The sequence below is a fragment of the Capra hircus genome, chromosome 9, assembly GCF_001704415.2.
Source record: "Capra hircus breed San Clemente chromosome 9, ASM170441v1, whole genome shotgun sequence".
Lineage (NCBI taxonomy): Eukaryota > Metazoa > Chordata > Mammalia > Artiodactyla > Bovidae > Capra > Capra hircus.
In genome coordinates, this window is record NC_030816.1 from 81,238,518 (window position 1) to 81,263,710 (window position 25,193).

General features: G+C 42.3%; 2 protein-coding genes across 3 annotated transcripts in view; both read right to left on the reverse strand.

Moving 5' to 3' along the window:
• TMEM242 (transmembrane protein 242) overlaps nucleotides 1–25,193 on the reverse strand; it is a 41,301-nt gene that overhangs the window by 10,798 nt on the left and 5,310 nt on the right. The window contains exons 3-4 of one of the 2 annotated variants that reach the window (XM_018053405.1): nucleotides 21,524–21,661; nucleotides 14,714–14,858 (exon numbers count right to left, since the gene is read on the reverse strand). In XM_018053405.1, the coding sequence (XP_017908894.1) occupies nucleotides 14,714–14,858; nucleotides 21,524–21,661 (283 nt within the window). The remainder of the gene's footprint in view (nucleotides 1–14,713; nucleotides 14,859–21,523; nucleotides 21,662–25,193) is intronic. The other variant, XM_005684938.3, reaches the window with a different exon arrangement.
• Nucleotides 2,487–4,479, reverse strand: LDHAL6B (lactate dehydrogenase A like 6B). Its single transcript, XM_005684936.3, has one exon. It carries the CDS (start codon nucleotides 3,733–3,735, stop codon nucleotides 2,590–2,592), a length of 1,146 nt encoding a protein of 381 aa, XP_005684993.1. The 5' UTR covers nucleotides 3,736–4,479; the 3' UTR covers nucleotides 2,487–2,589.

Below are 25,193 nucleotides of genomic sequence, written 5' to 3' on the forward strand. Positions count from 1 at the left end.
TTGAACTGTGGTGCTGGAGAAGACTCTTGAGAGTCCCCTGGACTGCAAGGAGATCAAACCAGTCAATCCTAAAGGAAATCAATCCTGAATATTCATTGGAAGAACTGAAGCTGAAGCTCCAATACTGTGACCATTTGATCTGAAGAGCCAACTCATTGGAAAAGATCCTGATGCTGGGAAAGGTTGAGGACAGGAGAAGAGGTCAACAGAGGATGAGAATGGCTGGATGGCATCACTGACTCAATGGACATGAGTTTGAGCAAATTTTGGGAGACAGTGAAGGACAGGGAAGCCTGGCATGCTGCAGTCCCTGTGGTCTCAAAGAGTCAGACACGACTGAGTGAACAATACTTCCCTACCCTCTTGAAGTTAGGCAACTATGTGACTCATTCTGGCTAATGAAATATAAGTAAAAGAAATCTGTGCCACTTCCAAGGTGAAACATATTATTGCAACTGTTCCAGCCTCCAGGCCCCTCTTCCCTTTCCATAGCAATCACAGAAGCCTGTTTGCTGCAGTGGTGCCTCAAGATGAAAGAAACTTGAGGTATGAAGCCATCCTGTGGAGGTCAGGTTCCCTAGAGAGTTGCATAAACCCAGTGAATTTTAGGAAAGAAAGAAACCTTGAAGCCACAGTTGGGAGATTATTCTTTTACTGTAGTATAACCCAGCCTATCCTGACTGACATAGCTGGTGAAGAGAAATCACAGAACAGACCTAAGGCAGGCTCTGATATCCTTCACTATTATGCTAAATTTGGCTAAAACATGGAAAAATAAAAACTTAAGGGTTGGACAAAGGGGAAGAGAAACTTGGTGTTAATTAAGCTTAAATAGGTTTTAGAATCACCTGGAAAAACCAAACCACCACTCTTCCCTTCAGGGAGCTCAGCACTTTGATTAATCCCATTATATGACACAGCTTCTGAGGAAATCAGAACATTTTGATATTTTCAATGAACTAGTGTGGGAACTCTGATCAGCTTGGTTAAGTAGAGTCAGTTTTTTGGGGGTGGATTATAGTCCTATGTCTATGTAGTAAAACTGGACTAAGCAAGACTAGGCTTAATTTAGAGAGTAGCTGCTGGTCTATTTCAATTTTTGATTAGGCCTGTTGATACTCACATAAATCTAAGAATGTCTGAACATACCATGTAATTTATTTAATATTCATTTGCATTAGGAAGGCTAAGATTCTCATTTTCTATTAGTCCCACTATTTAGGTGAAGGTCAGACAAGCATCTTTCTCCTAAACCTTCACTGTATCACATCCATACAGTCTAGAATTTGTAGTAAAGTCAATTGATTTAGGAATAAAAAGTGAACATGTAACTTTCAGAGCAATACAATCCCTGAAGCACTCATTAAAAAATGGTCAATAATTATGACGATGATTAACAGGGCACAATTCAAAAGCAAAAGCTTTCTGCCTACGTGCAGTAGACTGAGCAACAGGGATGGCCCTGGGATGTCCTAGGGCCAGGGCATGCCTGCAGCTGAGACCCGGCCCAACGAGAACAGTTTATAACATGCTTCTTGATTTAAGGTGCTGACGGGTCAGGTTCTCAGCGGCAGTTCTAAAACTATTTCAATCAGCCTTATTTTTAGTAACTGAACCACCTATGACTGTCAGGCCTCTTCCTAAAAGCTTTATATTTTACTGCATTAAATAATAAAAAATTTATGACATTTTGACTCCATTTGTTTGACTTCATATGACTAGAACACTAGATTTTTAATTTTAAAAGATATGCAGCAAGCAACAAAGATTTACTGTATAATACAGGGAACTATAGTATCTTGTAATAGCCTATAACAGATAATCTGAAAAATAACATATATATATATATAACTGAATGACCTTGCTGTACACCTGAAACACTGTCGACTATACTTCAATAATATATATACTAAGAAATACTTTATAATAGTTACCAACCAAATCACTATCATTTTCATATTTTACCTAATGATCCTGCTTCACTGGCACACATACATGAGCATGCACAAACACAGAACACACAGGACCTGCTTGCACTCCCATTTTATGATGCTTTTTTTTTTTAAGCCTGGCTGATAGATTGTCACAGGGGAATGAAGATACTGATGGCTCAATAACAGAGCTTCCCTGTATATGTTTATTTTCACACTGTATAGGAAGTTACTCATAAACAAACATAGGTATAAGGCACTCAGAATAAAAGAACAAACAGGTACTTAATGAAAATAATCAATTTCTGTAACACAACAAACACCTGCATCCCACTTTTTTTTTTAACAATTGGCAACTCTACATGCACACACGCACAGAAAGGAAGGACTGGTAAATCACTGGTATAATGATTGATACAGCTGGTACAATCATTGGCACCTTATTTGACGCAGTCACTTAGGAACTGTTAAAAAGTATAACCTAGCATCTGGATGCTAAATAAAAGGGAGGGGAGGCTAAATAAACAGGGGAGTCACTCTACTTCCTTCTCTTTCCAAGTTTTAGGAATTAAAGTTTATTCAAAAACTAGACATACACAGGACCATAACCACTATCTTTCTTAAGTAACCTCAGAATGGTAGGTAGTTTTAAACAACTTTAAAACTTAAGCTCCTTTTGAATATCCCAAAGTGTTTTTGCACTCTTCTGCAGACGAGCCTCTTCTTCAGGGGCCAATTTTACTTTTATAAGGTCAGTAATACCACTCTCCCCCAGGATACATGGAACACTGAGGAATACGTCTTCATTTATTCCATAGAGACCCTTAATTCTGGTGGAAACTGGATGCACTCTCCTAAGATTCTTCAAAATACTTTCTGTCAGGTCAGCTACAGAGAGGCCAATGGCCCAAGAAGTATAACCTTTCATTTTAATAATCTCATAGGCACTAGCAACCACATCTTTGTGAACATTTTTCCACTGCTCGGGATCTTTATCAGTTCCTATATCTAAGTTCAGTTCCTTCAGAGGGACACCAGCGATGTTCACTCCACTCCACACAGGAACACTTGAGTCTCCATGCTCTCCGAGGATCCACCCATGACAGCTTTCAGAATGGATACTAAGCCTTTGCCCAATCAAGAAACGGAAACGGGCAGTGTCCAGATTACAACCACTTCCAATAACACGGTTTTGGGGAAAGGCACTCAACTTCCAGGCTACGTACGTCAAGATATCCACCGGATTGGAAACCACAATCAGTTTGCAGCGGGGACTGTACTGAACGATACTGGACATCATTAGCTTAAAGATGGCCACATTTCGCTGGACTAAATTAAGGCGTGTTTCTCCTTTTTCCTGGCGTGCACCTGCCGTGATAATCACGAGGCTGGAGTTTGCAGTGACAAAATAATCTCTGCTGGAAACAATATTTGGCATTTTCACAAAAAGGCTGCCATGCTGAAGATCCATGGTCTCACCCTTCAGTCGGCCTTCATCAACATCCACCAGGGCGAGTTCATCGCTCAAGCCTTTTAAGAGGATGCTGATAGCACAGGCCATGCCAACCGATCCAGTTCCTACGATGGAGATCTTACTGTTGCGAACAGGCTCCTCCGAAGTGCAATTCTTCATCAGCTCACACTTGACGGTCGCCATCTTGGACGCGGGGACCACGGCCCAGGCGCCCCCGAGGGGAACGGCTGCCGGCGGGCGGGGGCCTGGGGCCATTCCCAGGCATAGGAAATTTGCCCTCACAGTGCCCGCTCTCTGGCTGGCCCGCAGGATTCCCACAGTCCAGCTCATGGCTACTCACTTGAGAGGTGAAGGCAGAAAGCAACAGGCACCCTTAGAAGCTCCAAAGGAAAGAGCTGTGACCGTTGGCCGGTTCTCAGCCCTCAATGCGGCTGCGTAAGGCCGGCGCCTCGCGACAGCTCCTCCAGCCCCTCCAGCCCCTCCAGCCCGCTACTGCGGCTGCGCAAGGCCGAGGTCTCGCGACAGCCCATCCAGCCCGCTACTGCGGCTGCGCAAGGCGGGCTCAGCTCGCGTGGCCTCTAAAGGGCCTCTACGAAGTATCAAGAGGGGAGGCTACTTCTAGCAAATGAATTCTGGAGTTAAAAGTTTTAGAAACTCACTAATTCTCTAATGCATTGGAGAGAGAATTACACATACTTAGATGTGTAATGAGCCAACCAGATCCTTGGGATTACTTATTTTGTTTTTATGACATATGCCAATAAAAATATTTCCATTAAATACACATGAAAATACGGTTAAATGTTCTTAACGATATTCCTGCCAAGAATGATCAACCAGGTGCGAATCCTTTGTCTCCCAATGGCCTCCTGCACCATTTTCCTGCATCTGCGGGAAAAGCAGGCCTTCTGTTTCCCGTTGTACCCATTTCAAGAACCTTCTATTTGGAAAAACTTCCACTGCCTTTATGCCTATTAGGACCGTAACTGTGGGGGAGTTGCAGGATCCTGACGACAGAGGGAAGGAGCCCACTGTGAGCCAAACAGTAAGAACTCAGAGGGTTACTTCAGTTCAGTTCAGTCGCTCAGTCGAGTCTGACTCTTTGCGACCCCATGAATCGCAGCACGCCAGGCCTCCCTGTCCATCACCAACTCCCCGAGTTCACTCAGACTCACGTCCATCGAGTCGGTGATGCCATCCAGCCATCTCATCCTCTGTCGTCCCCTTCTCCTCCTGCCCCCAATCCCTCCCAGCATCACTCTTTTCCAGTGAGTCACCTCTTCGCATTAGGTGGCCAAAGTACTGGAGTTTCAGCTTTAGCATCATTCCTTCCAAAGAAATTCCAGGGCTGATCTACTTCAGAATGGACTGGTTGGATCTCCTTGCAGTCCAAGGGATTCTCAAGAGTCTTCTTCAACACCACAGTTCAAAAGCATCAATTCTTCGGTGTTCAGCCTTCTTCACAGTCCACAACTCTCACATCCATACATGACCACAGGAAAAACCATAGCCTTGACTAGACGGACCTTAGTCAGCAAAGTAATGTCTCTGCTTTTGAATATGCTATCTAGGTTGGTCGTAACTTTTCTTCCAAGGAGTAAGCGTCTTTTAATTTCATGGCTGCAATCACCACCTGCAGTGATTTTGGAGTCCCCCAAAATAAAGTCTGACACTGTTTGCACTGTTTCCCCATCTATTTCCCATGAAGTGATGGGACCAGATGCCATGATCTTCGTTTTCTGAATGTTGAGCTTTAAGCCAACTTTTTCACTCTCCTCTTTCACTTTCATCAAGAGGCTTTTGAGTTCCTCTTCACTTTCTGCCATAAGGGTGGTGTCATCTGCATATCTGAGGTTATTGATATTTCTCCCGGCAATCTTGATTCCTGCTTGTGCTTCTTCCAGCCCAGCGTTTCTCATGATGTACTCTGCATATAAGTTAAATAAGCAGGGTGACAATATACAGCCTTGATGTACTCCTTTTCCTATTTGGAACCAGTCTGTTGTTCCATGTTCAGTTCTAACTGTTGCTTCCTGACCTGTATACAGATTTCTCAAGAGGCAGGTCAGGTGGTCTGGTATTCCCATCTCTTTCAGAATTTTCCACAGTTTATTGTGATCCACACAGTCAAAGGCTTTGGCATAGTCAATAAAGCAGAAATAGATGTTTTTCTGGAATATCTCTCATGAAAAGGAAAGCTCCTGGTCAAGAGTCCTGATTACAAGTGACTTCTCGAGTAAAAAGATGACGATACTATATCTTAAATGTCTTTAAAATGGCAAATTTTGACCCAGGCACGAATCAAATTGCTGATTAAAGTAGTTTGTACAACATGGCATCTTATATGAGATGTAATTCTTACTTAATTATGTAAGTATATCTTGCATTCCTCTGCATATCTCTGGTCAGTCTTATGAACGTCCTTTCAAATTTCTAACAAAATAAAAAATTTACATTCGATGAAATGATGTACATATATTTGTATACACATACACACACACCCTTAAACCCAATAAACTATGTAAGTCCAAATAAAAATAATGGTACTTTCTCCTCACTTATATAAACAGAAGTCTGACCATGTAATGATTTCTCAAAGCTTTCCTCTCATATAAGAAAGTGGTATGCTCTCCCCTAATGGAGCTCTTGGGCTTCCCTGGTGGCTCAGTGGTAAAGAATCCACCAGCCAAGCAGAAGATGTGGGTTCAATCCCTGGGTCGGGAAGACTCTCTGGAGAAGAAAATGGCAACCCACTCAAGTATTCTTTGCCTGGGAAATCCCATGGACAGAGGAGCCTGGCGAGTTGCTGTCCATGGGGGTCACAAAAGACTTGGACACACTGAGCAACTAAACAGCAACATCAAATGGAGCTCTTGGATATGCAGGCTCCTCACAGGGGGAAAAAAAAACAAACCTGTGTATATGTACAAAAAAATACTGTGTTTGATGAGATGGCTGGATGGCATCAACAACTCAATGGACATGAGTTTGAGTGAACTCTGGGAGTTGGTGATGGACAGGGAAGCCTGGCGTGCTGCAATTCATGGGGTCGCAAAGAGTCGGACACACTGAGCAACTGAACTGAACTGAACTGATATATACATATATTCCATTTTAGAATACTAAATCTTGACAAAATGAATATTTTATATTCAGACTTGAAAAGCTATTTTCACTCTTCCTGCCACTGAGCTGCAGTCCAGGAGGAGAGGAACAACAAGCAAGGGAGTTGGTGAGGGTGAGCAAAGTGTGGTGATTAGCAGAGCTCCTGCATCCTGTTTCCGGATGACTGGCTGGCACCCTGTTTAGACGGCACAGCACAAGCTCCGTGATACATAAATTGGAACAGCACCGTATATATGAATTCGCTTCACCCTGGTGGTCAGATATATGGTAACCATTTATCAAATTAAAAAGCGGAATCCTTTAAATGATCTTTATTTAACGGTGGCTGACATCTTAGAGGAATCCCCTTAAAACACCAACTTCTGATACCTACTGTTTCTTTTTTATCTGAGTCATAGCTTAAAATGTTTTAACCTGATGCCTGCTCCCACCTTCTCCCTATAATGACTCCTTTCACCAGTCATTTTCCTTATAAGTGTTCTTGAGGATGAAATTCAAGGACATAAAGACTTAGTTAGATGGCTTCTTTCTATATTAATTTTCTTCCTAGAGTTTGAACCTGTGCAGAAATACAATCACTATGACAGCTGCCTCTTCAGTTTTTCCCTTAGCCACAACTAAATCAATTTTGAAAAAAATAACACTCTATAAATGTATCTCAAACACAGCCTTTTATTTATAATAAGTCTTTCGATAAGAAGGAAAGAACTAAAAAAGATGAGGTGACTTCAGTTCAGTTCAGTCTTTCAGTCGTGTCCAACTCTTTGCAACCCCATGAATTGAAGCACGCCAGGCCTCCCTGTCCATCACCAACTCTCGGAGTTCACTCAGACTCATGTCCATTGAGTCAGTGATGCCATCCAGACATCTCATCCTCTGTCGTCCCCTTCTCCTCCTGCCCCCAATCCCTCCCAGCATCAGAGTCTTTTCCAGTGAGTCAACTCTTCACATGAGGTGGCCAAAGTATTGGAGTTTCAGCTTTAGCATCAGTCCTTCCAATGAACACTCAGGACTGATTTCCTTTAGAATGGACTGGTTGGATCTCCTTGCAGTCCAAGGGACAGACTCCCCCAAAATGGAGAAAGTCAGCTACAGTTAACCAGCTCCCTAACGACCTTCTATCTTAGGTGGCTCATTATTCCTTTTGAATGGAAAATCTAACTCAAATTATCCATTCCAAATTCACTTTAATATTACAGCTGAAGGCAGGATTATGCCATACTACTATTGGTTACAGCACTTAGGAGGGAGGAAGCAGAAAATAAAGATGACCAGCGAGCAGCTGAACCAACACTGGTTGTAAACTAAGTCACCTGGACTTCCATCCCTAGCTCTCGATGCCCTTTCTCTCTCTAGGAATCCAGTTCAAATATTCTACCCTCTCCTAAATCTTTTACAATCTCTCAAAGAGAAGTCTTTTTAAAAATCTGCCACCACTGTGTACCTCTCTCCATTACAGGATTTATCATACACAAACATAATTACTTAAGAAATTGTCACTCCAAAAGGAACACCTTTTATTTAACAGCATATCTTTATCCTCTAGCACAGAGCTTGGTACATGATCAGGGATTCAGTCACTGTTCATGGTAGAAAACAATGAGGAAATAACTACAGAACTGAGTCAAGTAAGGCTCTGGGAGCTAACAAGTGAGAATGAGATGGAAATACAGGGCTGGAGAATCCACCTGGTGTGGAGTTTTGAATAAAGGGGTAAGGAAAATGGTGCCTATTTGGGGTTTTTTAGCAAGGTTGATACAATAAGTTTCAGATAAAGCTATGAGTAAACTAAAAGATTTCTTAATCCCTTCCAAAACTAGTATCTACCTTTACCAAGTTAGAACATAAAATTTAAAAAGAGTATACAGTGCTAGAAACACAGTAAAATAAATATGCAATGGCAGAAGGAATATTTTTATCCTTGGAAGTTATTTAAAATATTTTTTTTATGGAAAGTTTTAGAAAAAATAATCCATGTGCAAATGGATTTGAAAAAGAAAAAAAAAGATGCAATGAGGGTTGTGTTAATATTACAAGCAGCAAGCTGAGCATTATATAAACACAATTTTTTTTAAATCTTGTGATTTAAAAATCGTACCATGCAAATTGTAGTTTTTAACAAATTAGTGGGCTGTGATTCTATTGCTCATAAATACACGCTCTATCTAACTCTGTAATCCTCATGTGGGGGTCTTTACAAATCACAGAACCTGAAAGTATTTTCTTTCATCAGCAATAGTGGGACTGCTCGGGGAAGGACAAAAGCAGGGCCACAAAGCTCTGCTCTGTGAGTAGAACAAAGGCAGACCGTCAATTCAAAAAAACCCAGGGGCCACCTTCCTACTCATGGCGCTCATATACTGTAACATCAACTGGGGAGCTGCTCGTATTAGTCATTAAAAAGGAAAACATGAAAACATGGCACAAAGAAACTAAAATTCATTAACGTGTGTTTAAACACACTAAATCATATCTAAAAAGTGAGAAAGAGCCTATGGTCGAAAAATTAAACTAACTGCATAGGTGCTGTTTACTAAGTCAGCTCATTTATTCTCTGCAACTGGACTAATAATACATATAATACTGTAGTCCTCAGTAACAACAGCCTTACCCATCCAAAAAAAAAAGAAGAATGTTTGTGTATGGAAGCTACTTTCAATTTGAGGTAGAAACTTAAGTTATCTTTATTTAAAAAAACTTCAAACTGCTAAAACAGATTTAATTTCACGTTGTAAAGGTTAAAGCTTAATTTGCCTCCATCAAGGCCATGAACAGGTTCAACAACAGCTGGGAACAGTAAAGAGGGGAAGGAGTGTCCCAGGTGGGGGAAAGGACAAGGCTCTGTTGCTAGAAAGAACACGCTCTTTCAGCAGGCGTAGACCTCTGACCACGACAAAGGATGAGAGGAACAGCTAGACTCTCAACAGTGGCACTCCTGACATTTTGGAATAGACTATTCTTTGTGGCCTGTCCTATGCACTGTGGGATGTTTAGCAGCAGCCTGCAATGCAGGAGACGGGGGTTCGATCCCGGGGTCGGGAAGATCCCCTGGAAGACGAAATGGCACCCCACTCCAGTACTCTTGTCTGAGAAATCCCATGGACAGAGGAGCCTGGTGGGTACAGTCCATGGGGTCAAAAAAGTCGGACAGGACTTGCAACTAAACCACCACTGACCTCCATCCATTAGATGCCCCCCTGCAGTTATGACGGCCGAGAGGACCTCCAGACACTGCCAGCTCTCTCTCGTGGCTGGGGGTGGGACCCAGCAAAACTGCCCCCCACACCTCCCCCACCCCAGCTGAGAATCAACAAGTTAAAGCATAAGCAGGGGCCGGGCCACAGAGGGACTCATAAACCGTATCAGAGAACCTGGAACATACTCTCAAGGGAAGAAGGAGCCACTGAAACAACACAGCGGCGTGATCAGATTTCACCCCGCAGAGCACCTCCTCCGTGCGAGGCTCTGGTGGGTGCCGAGGACACAGCAGGGAACGAGGGAAATGAGGGTGCCACCTTCTTAGAATTTAGGTTCTTTTCGCAAAGACAGAAACAGTTTCTAAGTGGTTAGTGTAACTTCATTTTGCAACAAGCATTATGAGGAAAAGAAAATCGGGCAACACCAAAGAGGAACTGAGTGGAGGGAGTGAAGAGGCTCCTGCATTTGGACAATTAATCAGATAGTCTGGGGAAGTGTCTCTGAGGAGGGGAAATAAATCTGGGCTGAAACCTTAGATGGGCACATGGAACCAGCCGTGCAAAGACCCAGGGAAGGAGTGTCCTGGGCAAAGCTAGAAAGGCTCTGTGCAGAAATAAGGCAGGTGTGCTGAAGGAACAAGAAGGTCCAGGGCCAGGTTAGTGTAGGGGATGGGAGGGGTCCTTGTCGGGGCTCAGGTGAGGTCAGGGAGGTTGGTGGGGCTACATCCTATAAGATTTCCTCAACAGGAGATGCTGAAGGGTTTCTAGATAAAGGAGTGACGTGATATGACTTACATTTAAAACATATCTGTGTGGGAAAAAATTCTAGGGAAAGTGAAGCTGAGATACTAGATAAGAAACCATTTCAATACACCAGGCAAAAATGGAGGTGGAGAGAGATGAAACAGCCGGGCTGTGTTTAGCAGCAGAGCTAACAAGCACTCATGGTTTAGATGAAGGGAAAGATGGGAAATGAGAAAATCTAAGATGATTCTCTGCTGGGTTTTTGGCTTGAACGATTGGGGAGATGGGTGTGGCACTCACTGAAATGGAAGAGACTGAGGGAGGAGCAAGTTGGGGAGAAGGTAAGGAAACCCAAGAGTTCTGGTTAGGAGCTGGGGCTCTGACATGCCGTGAGACACAAGAGATGGACCACGTGTGGTTTCAAGGCAAATCTGAAGGTCAGGCTGGAACTGTATATGTGGACACTGTCAGACTGTAGATTGCTTTTAATCACCGGCACCAAGGACTGAGTTCAGATGGAGAACAGGGGTCCAAGTATGCAGCCACCTGACACGCCAATGCTTCAGGGTCTGCAGGGGACGAGCCGGCAAAGGAGACACACACAAAGGGCGAAGTGAAAGGCGCAGAAGCCGAGAGACAGCATCCATGGAGGGGAGAAGGCTCACTTGTGTCAAACGTTCCTGAGAGATCAAGTAACAGAAGAGTAAAGACCAGACCTGGACCCGGCAACATGCAGGGCACCAGAGCCCTGACACCAGCAGTTTCAGGGGTGCTGGGAAAGAAGCTGGACTGAGGATAAACGGGGGAGGAAGTGGAGACAGGGATCACAGGCAAGTCTTTCAGAATCTCTTCTATGACAGGAAGCAGGCAAATGGGCTGGTAGCCGGAGAAGACAAGACTTCTAGGTGGGAGAGACTAGAGCACGTCTCTACACATTGCAGCAGAGGGAAGGCCATTGATCAGCAAAGGCTGGGGATAATTACGGGAGTGAGGTCCTCGGGCAGAGGCAGGTGGGAGGAGGTCGAATGCCCTCGTGGGGGTGGGGCTTTGGTAGCAGCATCTCTTGGGTCTCACAGGCATGTCAAAAGGCCCACCATATCCATGGTATGGCTGTAGGCAGAGGTGATTGGTACAGCCTACCTCAGCTGCAGGCAGGTGTGGGGAAGATGAAGCCCAGCGTGTCCTAGCCGCGTGTGGAGAAAGACTACGGCAGGGCCAGGTGGGAGGCAGGCAGAACCAGCGTTAGCTATGATAAGATGCGTGGGGCAGGAAGGTGCCCCCAGCCACAGGGCTGTGGGGGCAGAGTAGCAGCAGAACTTGGTGACACATCAGACTGAGGGGGGAGAAAGCGTGTGGTCATGAATAAAATCCAGCTTTTCAGTCTAGGCAGCACTGCTGGATGGCGGATGCTGCTGCCATTCACCCAAGCGATGCTGGGAGTAGGCTGGAGGCTGAAACGGGAAGTAAATGACAGTTCAAGTGGAACCACACACGACCCCAGCAGGACATCCAAGATCAGTGTCCAGTCAAATGCGCCCACGAGCTAGGAGTTCAGGGGTCTGGCTGGAGATGCGGTCCTGGCAGTTGTCTGCATGAAGAGGAAGCCACTGGAATGAACAGAACCATGGAGAAAATACAAGGGCAGAGGAGGAAACTACAGTAAACAGGGGGGTGGGAAGCGAAAAACAACAGCCAAAGCAGGGTCATGAAAAAGCACAAAAACCACCAGAGCTTTGAAAGCCCCGAGTCTTGTCACAGCTAACATTGCTTAAAATTGTTAGAAGTATTTCAGTCAGGAAAACTACAGAGAATATTTCATATTCTGATTGATAAACTGAAAGTGAAAGTGTCTGCTGCTCAGTCGTGTCCGGCTCTTTGTGACCCCACGGACTACAGCCCACCAGGCTCCTCTGTCCATGGCATTCTCCAGGCAAGAGTACTGGAGTGGGTTGCCATTTCCTTCTCCAGGGGATCTCCCCAACCCAGGGACCAAACCCAGGTCTCCTGCATCACAAGCAGATTCTTTACTGTCTGAGCCACCAGGGAAGCCCAACTGATATATTTTTTTCCATAGTTTTAGATATTTGTAAGGGACTAACCAATAAGAGGTTGGAGCAGGAAATGGCAACCCACTCCAGTGTTCCTGGCTGGAGAATCCCATGGATAGAGCAGGCTGGTGGGCTACAGACCATGGGGTCGCCGAGGGTCAGAGGTGAAGGAGTAGGTGCCTCTGAACAGAAAGCTTAAGGGGAAAGAGTGCGCTCTCAGGTCTTCACCCCACAGCACTCTGGCCAGAGATCAGCTCACATGAGCCCAGTTTTCTACGCTCAGGCAAGAAAGTAAGGACAAAGGAAAGGAGAACACGCGACACCGAGGCTGCCAGCCCTCCAGTGGCGTTAAGACTGATAACGCTCTTCAGGTACTTAGGCCTGATTTGGGTCAGGCCTGGAACGAGAAGGCTTCTGAGGCAGGGCTTATCTTCCCTGGTAACTGTTGCACATTCTTACTGTAATATGCTGGGGGCCCTATTTTACTTATAGAAGGAAACTGATGGGTTTTCAAAAGAGGAATCTTGCCAATATGCCAAAACAGCTGAATCCCTTCTTCCTTCCTCCCTTGGCTTTAAAAAAGAAAAAGAAAAAAGAAAGAGTACATCAGTCACTATCTCCCATTTTAAGCAGAGCAAGCCCCTTTGATTCGGTCTCCCTGTCACCCAATTGCTTCTCCATACTCACAGAGTGCCTCTCACCACTGGGAGGCCCAGCCCATCAGAGCTGCCCTGGAATGGGAAGGAAGGGGTACAGAGATGTTCTTGTCACCTCAGACCTGAATTTAACTGGTACACAGTGCCACTTCCAATTAATTTAAAAACGATTCTAGGAAAAACATTCCTCAACACTTAAGCTGTTTGAAGGCCCGAGAGCTTGACAGATGGAGCCATTTCTGCAAGGTCATGATGACGTGTTCTGAGTGGTCAAGGAGGTACCATCAGGAAGAGGAAGCCAGGCTGGGGCTGCTGACAGGCGGTAAGCAGAATAAGAAACTGAAGCTCTCTTCCTGGAGGCAGAAGCTGGTAGAAATCTCTGGAAGCACTTAAGCTAGACTAGGCGAGGACACAGAAAAATGTTTCAGCCTCTTTTCAGACTTCCCCTGCAGACCACTCAGAAGTGGCTACCAAGAAACCATTTGCCAGGAGACTCCAATTTGTTTTTAATCTTTAACCTAAACCAATGAATAGTATATAGCAAGAAGTCTGCTTCCTTCTCAGATATCTTAGAAGTGGAAAACTCTAAAGCTTTCCCTTAGTTTTATTTTACATATGGCATTTGAGCATTCACCCTACAATGCTGCTTTCATCTGAAACATAGTGAAAGAATAAATGCACTTAATATGAGATACACCAGAATGTTGGTAAAAATTGAAATAAGCAAAAAGTCAAGAGATCTGACTGTAATTAGCAAAAGCCCTCAAGCTGGTCATAAGGTAATTAAGAAGTGGGCCTAAATATTAATATAAAAGTATTCCTAGCAACAGCTACCAAAAAGAGACTGGAGAAAGTAAGTTTTATTAGAGTACATCCCATATTGTCTCAGAGATGAGGTGTAACAGTCCTTCCTGTAAAAGATCTTTCTTAGAATACATTCAGATGGCCCACAGGCACATGAAAAGGTGCTCAACACCGCTCATTACTAAAGAAATGCAAATTAAAACTACAATGAGGTACCACCTCAGACCAGTCAGAATGGCCATCATCAAGAAGTCTACAAATAACAAATGCTGGAGAGGGTGTGGAGAAAAGGGAACTCTCCCACACTGCTGGTGGCAATGCTGGTCCAGCCACTATGGAGAACAGTACGGAGGGTCCTCAAAAAACTAAAACTAAAAAACAGAGTTGCCATTATGATCCAGTAATCTCACTCCTGGGAATATATTAACAGAAAACTGTAGCTCAGAAGGAGACACGCACCCCTAAATTCACAACAGCACTATTTACAACAACCAAGACATGGAGACAACCTAAACACCCAGCAACAGATGCGTGCATAAAGATACGGTACACACGTACACAATGGAATATTACTCAGCCAGAAAAAAGAACAAAACAATGCCACTGGCAGCAACATGGATAGATCTAGAGGTTATCATATTGATAGTAAGTGAAGGAAGTCAGAAAGAGAAAGACAAATACCAAAGGATCTCACTTCTATGTGGAATCTAAACCATGACACACAGGAACTTACCTACAGAACAGAGGAAGGGAGCCGACTTGCAGCTGCAGGGGCAGGGAGGGCTGGCTTGGGAATCTGGGACTAGCAGCTGCAAACTAATATACAGAGAATGGATACACAAGGTCCTACTGCAGGGCACAGGAACTGCATCAATATCCTGTAAGAAGCCATAATGGAAAAGAACTTATTAAATAAGATCTCCCTTAGACCAGGAAAGGGCTTTCCTGGTGGCTCAGCTGGTAAAGAATCCGCCTGCAGCGCAGGAGATCTGGGTTCGATTCCTGGGTTGGGAAGATCCCCTGGAGAAGGGAAAGGCTACCCCCTCCAGTATTCTGGCCTGGAGAATCCCATGGACTGTAATAATCCATGGGGTTGCAAAGAGTCGGACATGACCAAGTGACTTTCACTTTCACTTACAACAGGAAAAGTCAAATGACAACTTTTAGAGAGATGTTTAAAATATGTTTGTTTTAACATGTTTAACTTTTAGTTTTTTAAAGAAAAAGAGGTCTGGGCTTTTGAGAAAAAAGCAACCTATATTAAATGAAGAAGATTGGGGCTGTAGAGTAATCGCAGATCATTCCCATAAAAGCCTGTACAGCAGCAGGGTCTTCAGAGAGACAGGTAAAAGGAGACATTTTCCATATGTCAGACTGGCAAAACTTCAGAGTAACGAAAGCCACTAATGGCAAGGAGGCTAGGCAACTTGTATACATTGCTGATATCTTCTAAATTTTATACATTTTCCTGGGGGGACATTTTAACAACAGATATCAGAAACATTTTTAAAAAAATACACTTTGATTCAACAATAACATCTTGTCTTTAGAACACATTTCTTGACAAAACACAGTACAGAAAGACGTGTGCCCACAGAGGTTCACCGTGGCGCCTGAGAGCAAAAAATCACAATCCAAACGCCGCCGGCTGCCCAGGTAAATCACAACTCACAGCTGAGCACCACACAGCCATTAAAAGCAATGGAGACTGAGGCACTCTACGGTGCAAAGATGTTCCTGTGACTATTCAGTGAAAAAAGTTCTAGAGTAGTACAATAAAAAAATATTTTACAATTATACGAACATGCCTATACAAGGTCTAAACGGATGTTTCTACTCTAACAAGTGATTACAACTCAGAGATTTCTGGTGATTTTTTTTTAACTTTTCTGCATTGACTTTTTAAGCAATAGGTACATTTTTTTTTACAAAACACAAAATCATCTTTGTTTAACGAAAGATAGGTCCTAAATATTTTTCTTTAAAAATAAATACCAATATATATAAATAAAAACAAATACCTCTTATCCCATGGTTTAAAAAAAAAACATTTATAAATTGATTTTTAAATTAAAATCTTGGGACAACTTAAGTATTTCACAATAAATGAAAATGTTTCCATTCATGGTTTTATTACTATCAAGGTTTTAGCTCCTGTGAAGACAACTGTAAGTGACTTGTAAATTTTAACTATACCAAGTACCATGAATATATTCTATACAAACTACAGTAAATGTTAGCAGTGGGTGATTCTGACCAGTATTTTGAGATAACCTCACCTCAAATAAATGTAGAACACAGGTCCATTAGGCATGAAAAGCTATAATGATTTCTATCATATTAGTCAGGAATTTTTTATACACCAAATGCTTTTCCTTCAAAGGGAAGGAAAAAAAGACCAAGACAGTCTAACCATAAATATGCTCAACCTCTCAGTCTATACCAACTACAAACAATAAAAGGTAAAGAAGTTACCGTTTAAACAACTGTAGGTGGCACAGTTTTTCTTTTGACAATTGAGGGGTCACCAGTTAATATCACTAATGCCCTTATTACCTGCCTGAAAAGCATTTACTCTCCACAAGTCTCTAAACTTAACATGAACCCATACTAAATGTTCATTCTTTCCACAGTTCAGATGCTGTGATAAAATAATCACATGATAAAATACCATAATTCAAAGTAATTGATGAGCCCATTCTGAGCAATCAGGCCATGCCCACAGCTGGTGAGCAGGGTGGAGTTGGTGTGGTGATGCCAGGCTGGACCTGCACTGATTCTGACTCGAAGGTAGGCAGGGGTCCCACTTTAAACCCTGGGCACCCTGATCTGCTTCAGCTGGCTGACAAGACAGCTTCCACTAGCTCTCTCCTTTTCTGGAATCTCTTCTTAAATGATCTACCATTGTGTAAATTAAAATTTTTTCTTTATATCTGATACATTAAACATGTTCCATGTGGAATGAACTTCTACACTAACTCTGAATAAACAACGAGTAAATCCAAAATATTTCTAAGAAACTGAAGAGCTTTGCTTTAGGGCTTCCCTGGCCACTCAGTGGTAAAGAATCCACCTGCCAACGCAGGAGACACTGGGTTCGACCCCAGACCCAGGAAGATCCCAGAGGCCGTGGATCAGCTAAGCCCGGGGGCCACAATTATGGAGCCCACGTGCCGCAACTACTGAGGTCTGCACGTCGTAGAGCCCGCGCTCCCCACTAGAGAAGCCGCCACAGTGAGAAGCCTCTGTACCGGGAAGGCAGTGCACCACAGCCAGAGAGCAGCCCCCGCTCACCGAAACCACAGAAAGGCCCCCGCAGCAACCAAGACCAGCACAGCCCAAAACAAAATAAGTGGAAAAAAAAAAAAAAAAAAGCTTTGCTTTAAGCATTTTCAACATGGTCCCTTTTAGGCCAGCAGATGGAGCTGTGAATTAAAACAGGGAACGCGAGCTGCTCTAGGTCAGCCACTAGAGGGCACCCTTTTTCATGGAACTGGTTTATACCACAGATTTATTTACAATTTAACTATCTGAAGCAGGAATTGATTCTGATTTACATGTGTTTATCTAGAATGACCATCTCAATACTATGTGAATGCAAAGGCTGGGACCATTTTTGCTCAACATTTTTTGACTAAAACTTTTCCTTCCTCACAGAAGAATGATATTTCCTAGTTCAGTTTAGGCACTCAGTTGTGTCCGACTCTTTGCGACCCCATGAATCGCAGCACGCCAGGCCTCCCTGTCCATCACCAACTCCCAGGGGTCACCCAAACTCATGTGCATTGAGTCGGTAATGCCATCCAGCCATCTCATCCTCTGTCATCCCCTTCCCCTACCCCCAATCCCTCCCAGCATCAGAGTCTTTTCCAATGAGTCAACTCTTTACATGAGGTGGCCAAAGTACTGGAGTTTCAGCTTCAGCATCAGTCTTTCCAATGAACACCCAGGACTGATCTCCTTTAGGATGGACTGATTGGATCTCCTTGCAGTCCAAGGGACTCTCAAGAGTCTTCTCCAACACCACAGTGCAAAAGCATAAATTCTTTGGCGCTCAGCTTTCTTCACAGTCCAACTCTCACACCCATACATGACCCCTGGAAAAACCATAGGCTTGACTAGACGGACCTTTGTTGGTAAAGTAATATCTCTGCTTTTTAATATGTTACTTAGGTTGCTCATAATTTCCTAGTAAGAGGCAGTAAATAGTAATAAAATTTCATCCCTGGAATCAGGGCAACCTCATGGTTATCATCAAAACTCTAAATGCAGAACTGAAATATATACCACATTGCTCTCCATAAGCCTCAGAGCAGAGTCATCTAACAAGAATTTCCTTGGAAAATCACTCATACTGTCCACCAGGGAGCTCTGTCTTAGCTCAGTGCCAGGCTGAGGGAAGGCCCACATTTGTCTTTTGAATAAACAAATTAATAAACACTGCGGCTTTTAAGAGATGTATCCTAAAAAATTACCAGTGGGTTCGTTTTTCTGTGAGACTTCTCAGACATGGCAAAAGTGCCAATCTAAAGAATCAATAGTGCCAATCAGAAAAGAATTCGGCCCCTCAGATATTTTATGTAAGTAATAATCTCTAATCAGTGCCATAAAACAAAAAGTTCACATCCTAGAAACTAAAATAGCACAGCTAGGGGACACATGTACACCAGTGGCTGATTCCTGTCAATATATGGCAAAAACCACAATACTGTAATTAGCCTCCAATTAAAATAAATAAATTTTTAAAAAATAGCACAGTCTAGCCCATAAAGCCCAAGTTCTCAAGCATATAATGTAGAGCCTAATTTTGTTGGTCTATGAAAATCTGGATTCATTATGACTCTTCTAAATCAGACTGTTCATATTTGTAAATACCTTAAAACTTCACTACTTGATTTATGACCTATGCTGAACTCTAGAAACATTATCAATTCTGTGCACTCAATGTGATGTGCTAACAGACTGCCATTTTTATAGAAATCAAAAACTTAATAACTTGACTCTTACTTGCATCCCCCCCAACACCGACACAGAGTTCATATGTGGTCAAGGAGGCTTTGTGAACTCCCCAGCAGTTGTGCTTTATAGTCAGCATAAATTAATAAAAATAAAACCTAGGACTATTTTTTTAAAGCAGTATTACTGTTAAAGCAATACATATTTAAGAGTTACAAAGAAAAGTAAAATAAGAAATTGACCCACACACCCATAATTCATTCACATATTATCACCAGACATATTTCCTCCCAACCTTTTCCATTTGTTTTCAAATAACGGCTCTCATATTATAGGAGGAAAGAACAGCCCATCCTATACCAGACTGAGGTCAATTATGTTAGGAGATGAGGTTCACATTGAAGATACCCAGTAAAATCTGTCAAGTTATCAAGACTGTGGATCATGCCACAATCAAAACCAAATTCACTTGCTCCGTCCCCCTGCCCTGGCCCCTTGGACTTATTCCTTTATTGTCCATCTTAGCCAAGGGAGGTAAAACTGGAAACAGGCTAGGTTCTGCAGATCATCAGATATGCCTTCAAATCTTGACTCTGCCAATTACACGCTGCGTGATCTTGGGCAAGTGACTGACCTGAGTCCTCATTTCCTAATTTATAACACAGGAGATATTAATACCTGCTTCATAGTTATTGAGAGGATTAAATAATCTGCTATGTCTAAAATGTCTGGTACAATGCCTGAAATGAAGAGATTTTACATTGATCAAAAGGAAAACTGAGGTGTCTAAAAATCATCAAAAAATCTTCAGCCACAAGTTCTCTAACTTTTTAAATCAATCCCTATTTTATTGTTACAGTGACTATTGGGCAGTTACTTTAAATATAAAGATTAGACTAGGAAAAAAGCAGTCTATCAATATATTTTAAGTGAAAAGTACACTAATGCCTATGTAGTTATGATTAAGCCAAATGTGAACAATTTAATAATAGCACCTGTTACTCCAACAACCCCCCCACAACCCTTGCATTAATTTCTCCACACCTATCAGCACATAAAATATTGTCAACCTGCAATGCGGGAGACCTGGGTTCGATCCCTGGGTTGGGAAGATCCCCTGGAGAAGGAAATGGCAACCCACTCCAGTACTCTTGCCAAGAAAATTCCACGGATGGAGGAGCCTCGTGGGCTACAGTCCATGGAGTCACAGAGTCAGACACGACTGAACGACTTCACTTTATCAGCACACACACATGCTGTTAATTCAACCAATTTAAAAAACAAACACTCTCTTGATCCCATTCCCCCTTGTAGCTACGACCCCATTTCTTCCTTTCCCTTTAGAGCCAAACTCAAGACTTGCCCACACACGGCCTCCAATCTCTCTCCTCCATCTCCTTCACATCCACTCCACTCAGGCTTTATCCACCAATGACTCCACATCGCCAACTCAGCAAAGGATCAGTTCTCATTCTAACACGATATGTACCCAGCATCCACCTTTTTTCACTGGATCCAGGTCGCCATTCTCCTGGGTTTCTCTATCTCTTTGGTAGGGAAACCTCCTTGATATTCCTCAACCTCGAAACCTGAGCAACGCCCAAGAGCTCCTTCCTCAGATTTTCTCTTTCTGCTCTGCATTCACTGCCTTTGTGAGCTCATCTGATCTCATGTTACAGAAACATCCCAACGAACTTTTTGGCCAACTCAATAGTGTCCACATACTGAGGAGTCTCCAATTTATACCGTCACCTGACCTCTCCCCTGAATTCCACCCATCTATATCTAACTGCTTACTTGACTCTCCACCTGGCTCCTGGCTATCTAAAAGCTCTCCCAAACTCACAAGCCCCAGACTGGGCTCCTTACATGATCCCCTAATATCTGTTCCACTCACACTGATCCCGTCGATTTCCTAGTTGCTCAGACCAAACCCTGGAGACATCCTTGACTTGACTTTCACCTCTGACATTCAATTTATAACAAATCCTTATTGCCCCTACCTTTGAAACACTGATATAACTGGAACTTCTTTTCATCAACTCTACTGCGGCCACCCATTCTAAACCACTACCAACTCCCATCTGTCACAAAGAGCCTGGTCCACAGAACTTCCCATTATTCTGAATGCACAGCTCTTCAGCTTGGAGTATAAATTACACACACACAGGCACTAAGTCTTTTCCCAATAATGTGTAAACACATTAATAATTGAAATAACAATTTTAAAATGCTTTAACTATTTTACAACGATGTTTATAAATATGGATGTCAAACAGCATAGAAAGCTATTCCAAATTAAATTTTCCTGAACAAGTAGCTCTTGCCAATTTATACAGAAAGACCATTTGCTATGAATTAGTCATTACTTTAATTATATTTGAAGTTTTACCACCTTCAAATATTTAAATTATTTATATGATTTACTAGTAATGACAAGCCACCTAGTTATTAGCAAGAATTCAGTCAATTCTCTGTCATCACTTCCTAAGACAGTAAATAAACGACATACAAATTTGAAAATCTGGACGATTTAGGCAGGACAAAATAGAATCCAGATACCAACTGTAAGACTGTAGTTACTTACACTGTGCACTCCTAAAGCCTTCCAGACTGCGAAGCTGATCACACCGACCCCACACCAGGCATAAAGTGAGCCCCAGCCCAGGGCTCGCAAGGCCAGGGAAGACCCGCTCTCTGGTAAGGCAGCTGTGGCCATACTTCCCTGCAATGAAGACAGAAAGGCTGAGGTAAAATCATCACTTTGAAAGAATAAATATTTGGAGAGCGTTTGCAATTAACGACTCTCTGGTAAGCACCATGATAACTGGAACACTGGACCAATCCAAGTTCAAATTCCAGCTCTGCTACTTAACAACTGCATAACTTAAATCACAATTTCTCTGAAAAACATCTGAGGGTGCAAGGCACTGTGCCAGAAGCCAGGCTAGGTACACAGAGCAACTTCTTTCTGACCAAATACTTCAGTCCTGGGGTGGGACTGGAGGACACAGCCACCGAGAAGTTATGACCGAAATGCAAAGGGCAACAGCACAGCATGTACGGACAGGCCATTATGGACCCAGAGGAAGAGGCCACCCGATCCACTCGCACAAAGGGACGCTCTACTGAATGTGGTTAGCCGCTCTTCCACATCTCCTGGTTTATGAATAAGCTGCACAAGTGGTATTCATACATAAACGCTTCTTTTCACTACTGATACTAATGATTAAATTAGACTGATCAGAAGGACCAAAGCCACATTTTTCCTTATGCCGTTAAATGACCATGAATCCTATTTCTAAATGAGATTAAATTTTTATAAGATTGCAGGACTGCAATCTCCCAGGGATCCTGTATTTCCAAATACTACATAACAGTTAATAATTATATATGAAAAGAAAAGTGAAGAGTGTTAGTTGCTCAGTTGTCTCCGCCTCTTTGAGACTTCGTGGACTACAGCCCGCCATACTCCTCTGTCTGTGGAATTCTCCAGGCAAGAATGCTGGAATTGGTTGCCATTCCCTTCTCTAGGGGATCTTGCTGACTCAGGGATCGAACCCAGGTCTCTTGCACTGCATCAGATTGTTTGCCATCTGAGCTACCAGGAAAGCCCCGATAATTATATATAGCTTTATATACATATATATCTAGGCAGGCAGATATATGTATATATGGCTTATATTGCTCCCTTACTATATGACAAGCACTGTTTAAAGCATTTTGCATGTATTAATTCACTCAGCCTCACTCTGTGAGACAGGTACTATGATCCTCCTTTCACTAAAGACCAAACTAAGGCAGAGAGAGATTAAATAATTTGTTCAAGGCTTCACAACTTATAAAAGCTAGAGCACTTCAGCAGTCTGGCTTTATAGACTAACAGGAATTTGCCATTCAGTCATTTCTCAGTTCTGATTCTAAATACAACACAACACAAAATGTAAATGAAAGTACCTTTTTAAGTGGAAACAAATCCACAGTGTAAATTAGAATAAAAACCATCATTACTTGGGGTAATTCAAATATTCACACTGCTGAAACAGACAAAGGTGTGATAATACTTATGGTTCTACTTGAAACCAACTATGGGGCAGTCACTTATTCCCACAGTTTGAACTGAATATGAAATATAATTTATCCTTTGCAAAAATCTTAAAGGAAACTGTAGAATTTAGGAAATCTTAAGAATTTATTATTTTTCTCCATGGGCCTGTCTGCTAAAACACATTAAACATCAACAAACAAAAATAAAAATTTTAACTTCCTCAAAAGCTGAATCTTACTTTTTTCTGATTATATAATCACTGAGGAAAATTTGGTATGTATAAAAAATAGGATGAATTAAAAAAAACTTCCATCTTATTATCCAGTAAACCATGGTAAATATTTTGACATTTTAAAAACAACTTAACACCACTAAAATGTTTTTAATCTTCAACTTTCATCTTCTCAGTGTCAAGAACTCAAATATTTTTAAAGGTTACACTGCACTGACATCATAATTTACTTAGCCATTCGTTATTAATATATACTAGCTTCAGGTTTTTATATTAATTTTTTTTATTAAAAACTTCCTTGTGCCTAAACACTTGTCCACATTTCTGATAAAGTCCTTGGGGAAAATTCCTCAAAACAGAATTACTAAGTGGAGGAATCATGAATATTTTATAAGCTGATAGACATACAAAGTGTTTTTCAAAAGGTTTTACTAAGTTACAGTGCTGTTTTATGAGGACCATTTCAAGCTAGCCAGCATCAGATGGTCTCAGGTAAACTAAAAACACAAAAAAGAAACCTCTGAAATTTACATAAGACTATTTATATTTCTACTGTTACTGAGAATGTGTATTTGTCCAAGTTATGAGCCAACGTTTATGCCTTTTGAATTGCATATTCATGTTATATACTTAGAGTCTTCTAATTTGTATATTCTTTCTGTATTAATGTACTCTGAAGCCCTATCACATGTACTGTAATATTCCCCTAGCTTGTTTGTTTATGATGGGCTCTTACTTTCTTGACCAAGGACGGAACCCACACCCCCTGCAGTGGAGGCACAGTCTCAACCACTGGACTCTCAGGGAAGTCCCAGGTTAATCTTTTTATTTTGCTTGTTTGTTTTTGGTCAAGGATGCATTCTAAAGATTTTAAGCTCCCTGCCCTCATCCAAGTCACAGTCATTTCTCTTTCCTTCTAGCTATACTTCTGTTTAAAAAACTTCTTTACCCCTAGCTTTTTCGTTCATCTGATATTTACTTTAGTCCTGTTGGAAGCTGATAACTAAAGGGAGTTCACTTCCCCTAACAGTTTAGCAACTGCCCCAACACCATTCTATGAATTAATCCTTCTCCTCTCCAACTTTTTTGAGAAAATTACATACAGAGGTTTGTTTCTAAGCTAATTTCATACTATGAATTTTATACCAGAATCACATAGATGTAATTATAGAATCAGAAAAAGTCTGAATATTCAAAGTATTTACATCATACACATTCAGTTCAGTTCAGTTCAGTTGCTCAGTCATATCCGACTCTTTGCGACCCCATGAATCGCAGCACGCCAGGCCTCCCTGTCCATCACCAACTCCCGGAGTTCACTCAGACTCATGTCCATCGAGTCAGTGATGACATCCAGCCATCTCATCCTCTGTCATCCCCTTCTCCTCCTGCCCCCAATCCCTCCCAGCATCAGAGTCTTTTCCAATGAGTCAACTCTTTGCATGAGGTGGCCAAAGTACTGGAGTTTCCACTTCAGCATCATTCCTTCCAAAGAAATCCCAGGGTTGATCTCCTTCAGAATGGACTGGTTGGATCTCCTTGCAGTCCAAGGGACTCTCAAGAGTCTTCTTCAACACCACAGTTCAAAAGCATCAATTCTTCGGCGCTCTGCCTTCTTCACAGTCCAACTTTCACATCCATACATGACCACAGGAAAAACCATAGCCTTGACTAGACGGACCTTAGTCGGCAAAGTAATGTCTCTGCTTTTGAATATGCTATCTAGGTTGGTCATAACTTTTCTTCCAAGGAATAAGCGTCTTTTAATTTCATGGCTGCAATCACCATCTGCAGTGATTTTGGAGTCCCAAAAAATAAAGTCTGACACTGTTTCCACTTTATCAATTATTTCTTGTTTTTACCTATTCATTCTTCCAGAAAAACCGTAGAACATTCTGTCAAGAGTCCTTCCAACTCCCACTCACCCATTCATTGACATTTTCATTAGAATAACATCAAACATTAGTTAACTGATAA

Coding starts and splice junctions, on each gene's coding strand:
- LDHAL6B (XM_005684936.3), bottom strand. CDS start 3,735: ATGAGCTGGACTGTGGGAATCCTGCGGGCCAGCCAGAGAGCGGGCACT.